General features: G+C 40.9%; 1 protein-coding gene across 1 annotated transcript in view; it reads right to left on the bottom strand.

The window, feature by feature from the left end:
- Positions 1-5,440: 5,440 nt before the first annotated feature.
- LOC138851594 (metalloreductase STEAP4-like) overlaps positions 5,441-9,877 on the bottom strand; it is a 28,171-nt gene continuing 23,734 nt past the window's right edge. Inside the window, exon 4 of the mRNA XM_070080852.1 lies at positions 5,441-6,931. Within this exon, the coding sequence (XP_069936953.1) occupies positions 6,803-6,931 (129 nt within the window). The 3' untranslated portion in view covers positions 5,441-6,802. The remainder of the gene's footprint in view (positions 6,932-9,877) is intronic.

Below are 9,877 nucleotides of genomic sequence, written 5' to 3'. Positions count from 1 at the left end.
AGTCTGGAGAAGAGCATTGTTCCATAGTATGAAACAATATGGAGATGAAGTGACAGGATGGAGCCTTATATAGCGCCAGGAGGTGAGACGTAGGTCACTAGAAGAGGTAAGAACGCAGATGTTGTGAGGTCAGGTCCCTCTCAAATGCAGCCGTTCTCACTAGTAGAGGTTGTCGAAGTTGATTGCAGATCTGTACCAAGATACCCTTGTGTTGCAGTGTCTGACAGATTGTACATTAAAATGGTATAAAATACCGACAGGTTGTTAGGACTGATTACATCGTCTTCAAGTATCTTCTGCTTCTATCAACTTTTCTGTACTCGACTGAAGAAGCCTACTGTGTAGGCGAAACGTTTCGAAATAAAGATACCTAACTGTTGCATATGTGTCTTACCTAACAACCTGTCGGTATTTTATACCATTTTAATGTTCAATCTGTCAGACACTGCAACACAAGGGTATCTTGGTACAGACCTGCAATCAACTTCGACAACCTCTACTAGTGAGAACGGCTGCATTTGAGGAGGACCTGACCTCCCAACATCTGCGTTCTTACCTCTTCTAGTGACCTACGTCTCACCTCCTGGCGCTATATAAGGCTCCATCCTGTCACTTCATCTCCATATTGTTTCATACTATGGAACAATGCTCTTCTCCAGACTGAGGGACTGACCACCTCAAAACTTTAAGGGTGATGGACTGATTACATTGTCTTCAAATATCATCTGCTTCTATCAACTTTTCTGTACTCGACTGAAGAAGCCTACTGTGTAGGCGAAACGTTTCGAAATAAAGATACCTAACTGATGCATATGTGTCTTACCTAACAGGATACAGATTAATGGGTGTGGGAAGGGAGATTGCAATGAGCAGAGGACTTAGACAGGGATGCCCCATGTCCCAGATATTGTTTGCGTGTTTTCAGGACCCCTTTTATTGAATGGTTGAACGTAGCTTATGTACTCCAGGTGAGGGAGGTTAGGGGGGAGGGAGGGCCTGGCCGGGATTAATAGGTTATGTAGACGACTCAACTGTTCTGGTTTGTGAAGGGATGTTAATGGGAGTTTTGGATGATGTGCAATTGTTTGGAAGTGCCACGGGAATGCAGGTAAATAGTGAGAAGTCAAGGGTCATGTGGTTGGGTACTTGGGTGGGGGGGGGAGATGTAATGTTGTTAAAGAATGGGCAGTGTCTTTGAAGATTTGTGGTATTATTTATAGGGATGACTCGGATAGGTTATTGGAAAGGATCGTGGGGCGTCTAGGTGTTTTGAGACCCCAGCACCTAACTCTTGTACAGCTAGTGATAGTCGTGAATGTTTTATTGTACAGTAAGGTTTGGCATGTTGCAGCTGTGTTCCCAATTACAGGGACAGCGATTGTGGGGATCATAAGACGGGTGTACAAATTTTTGTGGGGTTCAAGTTGCCATTGGTTAAGGAGAGAAGTTTTAATGTTACCTGTACGGCAGGGTGGGTTGGGGTTGATGGATCTGATAAGGAGGGCTAAATGTGTGTTTCTTAAATGGGAAGTTTTGTGTGTGGGTGTGCAGGCGGGGCAGTTGGATAGAATACATGATAGGCTGGGTATGTGGTATAGAGGAATAGAGTTGCTGGAATGCGAAATCTTTTTGAGGGCTTTGATGTTGGTTAAGGAACTGAGAAATGTTCGAATAAGGGTTTTGTGTAGGTTGCTGGCGGGTAGGTGCGTTGTCCCAGTTAAGAGTTTGTCCCCCATGTATACGTGGAAGAGCATCTGGTATAGGTTTAGTAGCTGAAGTTAAACCCTAGGGAGCGTGAGGTGATGTTTCGGTTTCGTTTTCTCCAGGTTGAGGAACTGATTACCTCAAACTTCTCCTCTCCTTACCAATTTCTACTTTGTATTGGACTGATGAAGCCACAGTGTGGCGAAACGTTTCTTCTAGAAAGATTCCCATGTGTTGCATAAGTGTCTCAATTCTTCAACTTGTCGGTTTTCTAAAACATTCATGACATCCAAGATGTTTTCTTTTTATGTTTATTTATATATGTAAAGCTGTATTGGTTTAAAAATAAAATATAAAAACAAAAAACTCAAACTCCTCGTCACTATAATAATGTCTCCACGTTATCTTTGAAGAATAAGACATTTTTGCAACATTTAGGAGTTTGAGGAAACGTTTTGCCAGCCAGTTAGCCCTTGTGGCTTAGCGCTTCTTTTTGATTATAATAATAATAATAATTTGCCAGCCAGTGGCTTCTTCAGTCCGATACGGAGAAGAACGGTGGATGTTAAAAATTTGTTTACGCTTGAGCCCAGTGAAGCTTCAGATGTGTTGTGGGGTTATAAGGGAGCTTAACGATCCTATCAGCAGCTGGTCCGAGTTTCAGTTTTCTTCCTCAACATGGCGGGTCCGTGTAGTGTCAGTTAGTAGTGATGCTCAAGCAAATTGCCCAGCAAAATAACAAACTGTGCACGAGAAGCCTTTCGAAGTTTCCAGGTAAACTAACCTTATAATAATACCTTAGAAAATGACCAGATCCCAAACATTTTAGATAACCAATTTTGGGCAGAAGATTTGTAGGTGTCAGATAACTGACACCTCATTTTTTTTTTTCTTAAATTAATTCATATGACCGCTAAACGACTTTAAATAAATTAGAAAAAAAAACATTGAACTATGTCTGGATGTCACTGAGGTTAAGAATAGTTTTAGAGGGAAATAACAAAACATTAATATCCACATTTACACCTCATCATCGCCAGTGATTTGTTCCATAGTCGACTCTCCTTTTTTTCCCTGACTCTCATATTCAGGGTTCTGTGGCTTGGCGGCTAATGCTCTCACTTCACAAGATGATATCCGGGTTCGATTCCCGCCGAGGGTAGAAACATTGGGAGTGTTTACACCGATTGTCTATGTTCACCCATCAGTAAAGTAGGTACCTGGGTGTTAGCCGACTGGTGTGGGTCGCATCCTGGGACAAAACTGACCTATTTTGCCCGAAATGCTCTGCAAAACAAGCGGCTTTCTACATAGTAGTATGTCACTGATGTCATCTATGGCCTGCATACCTTGTACATATACTTGTCCGAAGTCTCATCCCTTACAGTTACTCTCTGTATTCCGTCATTCAGGCACATTGGCCTTTTCCTAATTTTCTGGTACCTGTCCTGACTGGAGAGAATGATTGTATTTCTCTGCTATTGGGTCACATAGTTCTCTGTTCTTCTCTCAGTACTCACCGAGATGATATGTGGTCCCAGTGATGCTGATCCATCACCATTTCTTCTCGTGTGCTGCTTATGCCTTCTGAAGCCTATTGGTCCAGTGTGACTATAGAGCTGTCTGGGAACTCTTCACTTTCTTCTTTGAAGTTTTTTTTTTTTATTCTTTTGCTAAGTTCTTAACATATTTCTCTGTATATTCTCTTTCAACGTCCATTCTTCCTTCACTATTAGTAAGTAAGTTTATTCAGGTATACACAAATACAGTTACATAGAATTATCATACATAGCAGCATATGTGTAGAGAACCTGGGATAACCCAAAAAAGTCAGACAGAGTGACTTATTCCCATTGGGGTCCTTTTACCTTGTTATTATAATATAAAGGTTATAATAGATTCTTATTATTCTATAATGAAGATAACATCTTATTATTATACTAAAAGACTATCTACAATACGAGGGTCATTATTAAAATTACATTTGCGTTAGCTAAAAAATAAAAAAAATCATTCCCCTCCCTTTCTGTAGCTACATTCATCAGACACCTTTTGACACTCTTCTTGAACTGGTTCATGCTATGACTGGCTTTGACATGTGCGGGTAGTCTGTTCCATTTCTTTATTGCTGTACAATAAAAGGTGTTTGAAGCCTGGCCACTGATTGTGGCTACTACAAAGTTGTGCTCTCTCCTCTTATACGACTGTGAAGTAACATTGATACTTTTTGGTCTCTGATGTTTTATTTTCAACTGTTTTCAACTTACCTTCTTATTCTTGCATATTAATTTCTGTTTTGTTTGTTTCAGGTTTTCTGCTGTTGATTTCGCTCTGTTTCTTAAAAACATTCTTGTTCCTTTGGCCTCTTGGCAGTCTTGGTTGAAAGTTGATGTTTTTTCTGCTTTCTTGCATATATATTTTTAATTTTGGTACAAATCTACTGTGTACCTCTGTAATCTTTTGACTACCGCCCACGGGATGGGTATGGCGTACATAATAAGCATATTAAGCTAACTAAATGGCACAAATCCTTCGTCTACCAACGTTTTGCCTCTTGTACCTCCTCTTCTTGTACAGTTTTGTACTTCATTTCCCTTCGTGTGTACATATTTCAGAAGGGTTTTCGTTCCATCATTGTCCTCTCTTCTGAAGTCCTAGTTTATGTTACTTCTCCCATTTCCTTCTTCATTATCATGTCCACTAAATGCTCAAACCTTGATGTCACGTGATCACCAGCTGCTGATCACAATCATTGTGAGTGTTTGTGTAATCACCTATACGTTGTAGCAGGGGTAGATTCAGAGTTCCTGTTTGCATGTGTGTGTGTGTCTTTGTGTGTGTACTCACCTACTTGTGGTTGCAGGGGTCGAGACTCGGCTCCTAGCCCCGCCTCTACTAGGTCCTCTCTCTCCCTGCTCCATGAGCTTTAACATACCTCGTCTTAAAGCTATGTATGGTTCCTGCTTCCACTACCACACTTTCCAGACTATTTCACTTCCTGACAACTCTGTGACTGAAGAAATACTTCCTAACATCCCCTTGACTCATCTGAGTCTTCAACTTCCAATTTTCACCCCTTGTTTCTGTGTCCCCTCTCTGGAACATCCTGCCTATGTTCACCTTATTTATTCCTTGCAATATTTTTTAAGTCTTTATCATGTCTCCACTGACCCTCCTGTCCTCCAGTGTCGTCAGGTTGATTTCCCTTAACCTTTCTTCGTAGGACATTTACCTTGTGTGTGTGTGTGTGTGTGTGTGTGTGTGTGTGTGTCTGTGTGTGTGTGTGCATAAAATCATTTTCTTTTCACCAGACTCAATAATAACTATACTGAATATTTCTCATGAGGAATATCTAAGTCACAAGATAATCCAGACATCGAAGCTTTACCTCACTTGACTTAAGCTTAAGCAGTAAAAAATAAATCCCACGTCATAAGACGTAAGTGTAGGACATTTGCCTCACATAAAAAAAAATCAATAGCATATTCTGGAGAGAGTTTATCTGGAGAGAGTTCCGGGGGTCAACGCCCCCGCGGCCCGGTCTGTGACCAGGCCTCCTTAGGTCAGTGTCCCAGGATGCGACCCACACCAGTCGACTAACACCCAGGTACCCATTTTACTGATGGGGAACATAGACAACAGGTGGAAAGAAACACGTCCAATGTTTCTACTCTGGCTGGGAATCGAACCCAGGCCCTCACCGTGTGAAGCGAGAGCGTTAACCACCACTAGATTTATTTTACTGATTCAAATTTCTTCTAAACTTGACATAAGAATATTTTTTCATTGATGTCAATGGATACATTCAATAAATCATAAACCAATTTAATAATTAAATAATTTGCACGTAGGTCTGCCTTATCAGTAGTAAATTAAGCTTTAACAAATAGTAGGACAATAATAAACTTCTAGGTTCCTCCTGCTAGCAAGATCTCTAGATACTAGAGGAGAATGCACGCAGTTGGAACATCACTGTTAGTAAAGAAAGACTATATGAGGAGGAATTTAGATACATCTTAAGGCTGCGTCAGCCTATCCTCAGATTCCAATGCTATGTACTTAGTCATATAAATTAATTGCTCTTAAAAGTAATTTACCTATGTTAATATATATATATATATATATATATATATATATATATATATATATATATATATATATATATATATATATATATATATATATATATATATATATAACGCAATAAGTTCACAGTAAACAGATATCACAGTACACACCTTATGAAAAATAGCGAAATTTCAAGCCCTTTCGTGACTTCTCACATTATCAAGGAACTATAAAAATGAAAGGTTAACAGGAAAGCATGTAATGACGCCGCTCCACAACAACACCTAACTCTTTAGGATGATGTAGGTAGGTAGTCAGTGATCCGTGAAACACAGCTTATACTCTACCCAAAAAATTTTTTAATATACCTTAAATTCTTCCCAAATTTTATTAATTATAAATGAATCCAATTTATATATACCAAAAGAAATATTCATATTTTCAAAGCTACTTTTTATGTAACATGATACAATTATATTCCTGTCGGCTATGGACTTGCTTGATATAACATGGGGTAAAATGCATTTCAAAGAGAGGTACGCAGGTTTAACCAGGGTAATGGCAGCGCTACTCAGTGGATAGGGAGCTCTACACCGTAGGTACACAATGAGTTACCAACTGCTTCCTGTACACAGGAAGTAGGCCGCTGTGCAGTGTGGGTTCTACACAGAGAGCAGGCAGCACTAAACAGGGATTGGGCAGCTCTGCACAGGAGGAAGGAAACTCTAGGCTTGGTACAGGAAGCTCTTTTAAGGAAATGTTTAGAACTATACAATGGTGAGGTGGTTATATACCTGGAGAGAGGCAGCTGTACAGTTTGAATAAGCTCTACTGACTAAAGAATGTATACAAACTGGGAATGCTCTACTGAGGAAGCTCTAAATGCTAAGAGGCTCTTCAGAGTGAAAAGCTTCTCTTTCTGAGACTTTCCACTGATTGAGAGGCTTTATACACTGGGGGTGCTCCATAGACTATGGAAGTTCTACAATCTTTGGAAACTCTGTTCACTTAGAGACTCTGTAGAGTGCCTCTACAGAGTGTTAGGACGCAGGGGGTGTCGCTCGTACCCCTGGCGAATCCTGGTGAGAGCAGTGTCAACGCAAGGCAGCAATAGTGGTATCTTCAGCACTAGTGTCACCACCGGTAACACCACAACAAACTGTGGAAGGAACCAAAAAGTGTGTTTTCAGACGGTAATCTCTGAGCAGTCAGCTGCCCCTTTAGTAAATAAACAGTATGTTAAGGAGAGTCAGTAGCGTCTGTTAAATACTTAATTCAGTAACATATCTATATTAATTTTTTTTAATTATTCTTTATCGTAAATCCAGACTCAAACATACACTCTGGATTATTAACAACTTTCGCTTAATAAAACAAATTTCTCGTGACTAACACTGTTAATATTTGATGCCCGTCTTTGTAATTAACTTTTAACCTTTTGTAACTGTGGGTTAACTTTTCTGTAATATGTAGTAACCACTTACACAATTTTTATATATGGTGTGGAAAATTGCATTTATCTGAATGTATCATTATGTACATAACAGTAAATGAACAAAGATAATTATTATTTATCAGTTAGACAAGTAGGAATTTGGGACACCTAGGTCGCAAAAAATGTCCCCCTTCGATACCTACCACTGTCATATCCACAAGTTGCTCTGGACCTATTAATTACAAATGAAATATACATACACCAGGAATTCTGGTAAACATATAAATTTGTGGACTGTATATTAAATTAATAAAGGATTATATATATACACATTTACATAACAGAAGGAGAATATATCTTAATATCACTCACTAATTTGACTGGAGATTAAGGTGTATCATACTCAGAAAACCTCACTGTCTATACATGAAATAAAACTGTCCAGAGTTAAACATAACAGACTTATCTGAGGTTCCTGGAGCTGTCTCGTCCAGTCGCTTGATATCTCAAGTTATGCAGGAATGCACATCCAACAATTTCGCCTCCTATTTGAGAGGTGTCAACCCAATTTTAATCTCTAGAGCACGAAAAATTCTTCCCATTATGCACTAACGTTAGTGTCCAATTCAAACAAAATGGCGAGTGTTGTCTGCGCAGGCGCAGGTCCAGTTTCCCATTTTCCATAATATATTTCTTTTAAATACAGTATGGTCATCTATTTACATATAACTACTGCATTTCTGGAAAATATATACAGTATTTTCCACACTGCAGCCGGCCGGAGTTCGTTGCTAAACGACTCAAATTACTCCTTCCTTTAGGAGACGATTCCAGCCGGTTCTGGCTTGAGTGGCTGTTCTCCTAGTAGGTCTTACTACGATTTCATCTTCAGGCATCATTTGGTCTGCGCTACCTGGAGTTTACCTGGAGAGAGTTCCGGGGGTCAACGCCCCCGCGGCCCGGTCTGTGACCAGGCCTCCTGGTGGATCAGAGCCTGATCAACCAGGCTGTTGCTGCTGGCTGCACACAAACCAACGTACGAGCCACAGCCCGGCTGGTCAGGAACCGACTTTAGGTGCTTGTCCAGTGCCAGATTAAGACTGCCAGGGGTCTGTTGGTAATCCCCCTTATGTATGCTGGGAGGCAGTTGAACAGTCTCGGGCCCCTGACACTTATTGTATGGTCTCTTAACGTGCTAGCGACTCCCCTGCTTTTCATTGGGGGATGGTGCATCGTCTGCCAAATCTTTTGCTTTCGTAGTGAGTGATTTTCGTGTGCAAGTTCGGTACTAGTCCCTCTAGGATTTTCCAGGTGTATATAATCATGTATCTCTCCCGCCTGCGTTCCAGGGAATACAGGTTTAGGAACCTCAAGCGCTCCCAGTAATTGAGGTGTTTTATCTCCGTTATGTGCGCCGTGAAGGTTCTCTGTACATTTTCTAGGTCAGCAATTTCACCTGCCTTGAAAGGTGCTGTTAGTGTGCAGCAATATTCCAGCCTAGATAGAACAAGTGACCTGAAGAGTGTCATCATGGGCTTGGCCTCCCTAGTTTTGAAGGTTCTCATTATCCATCCTGTCATTTTTCTAGCAGATGCGATTGACACAATGTTATGGTCCTTGAAGGTGAGATCCTCCGACATGATCACTCCCAGGTCTTTGACGTTGGTGTTTCGCTCTATTTTGTGGCCAGAATTTGTTTTGTACTCTGATGAAGATTTAATTTCCTCGTGTTTACCATATCTGAGTAATTGAAATTTCTCATCGTTGAACTTCATATTGTTTTCTGCAGCCCACTGAAAGATTTGGTTGATGTCCGCCTGGAGCCTTGCAGTGTCTGCAATGGAAGACACTGTCATGCAGATTCGGGTGTCATCTGCAAAGGAAGACACGGTGCTGTGGCTGACATCCTTGTCTATGTCGGATATGAGGATGAGGAACAAGATGGGAGCGAGTACTGTGCCTTGTAGAACAGAGCTTTTCACCGTTGCTGCCTCGGACTTTACTCTGTTGACGACTACTCTCTGTGTTCTGTTAGTGAGGAAATTATAGATCCATCGACCGACTTTTCCTGTTATTCCTTTAGCACGCATTTTGTGCGCTATTACGCCATGGTCACACTTGTCGAAGGCTTTTGCAAAGTCTGTATATATTACATCTGCATTCTTTTTGTCTTCTAGTGCATTTAGGACCTTGTCGTAGTGATCCAATAGTTGAGACAGACAGGAGCGACCTGTTCTAAACCCATGTTGCCCTGGGTTGTGTAACTGATGGGTTTCAAGATGGGTGGTGATCTTGCTTCTTAGGACCCTTTCAAAAAATTTTATGATATGGGATGTTAGTGCTATTGGTCTGTAGTTCTTTGCTGTTGCTTTACTGCCCCCTTTGTGGAGTGGGGCTGTCTGTTGTTTTTAGTAACTGTGGGACGACCCCCGTGTCCATGCTCCCTCTCCATAGGATGGAAAAGGCTCGTGATAGGGGCTTCTAGCAGTTCTTGATGAACACGGAGTTCCATGAGTCTGGCCCTGGGGCAGAGTGCATGGGCATGTCATTTATCGCCTGTTCGAAGTCATTTGACGTCAGGATAACATCGGATAGGCTTGTGTTAATCAAATTTTGTGGCTCTCTCATAAAAAATTAATTTTGATCTTCGACTCTCAGTCTGGTTAGCGG

Source organism: Cherax quadricarinatus, unplaced genomic scaffold, assembly GCF_038502225.1.
Source record: "Cherax quadricarinatus isolate ZL_2023a unplaced genomic scaffold, ASM3850222v1 Contig1111, whole genome shotgun sequence".
Lineage (NCBI taxonomy): Eukaryota > Metazoa > Arthropoda > Malacostraca > Decapoda > Parastacidae > Cherax > Cherax quadricarinatus.
This window is presented reverse-complemented; position numbering and strand designations above follow the sequence as displayed.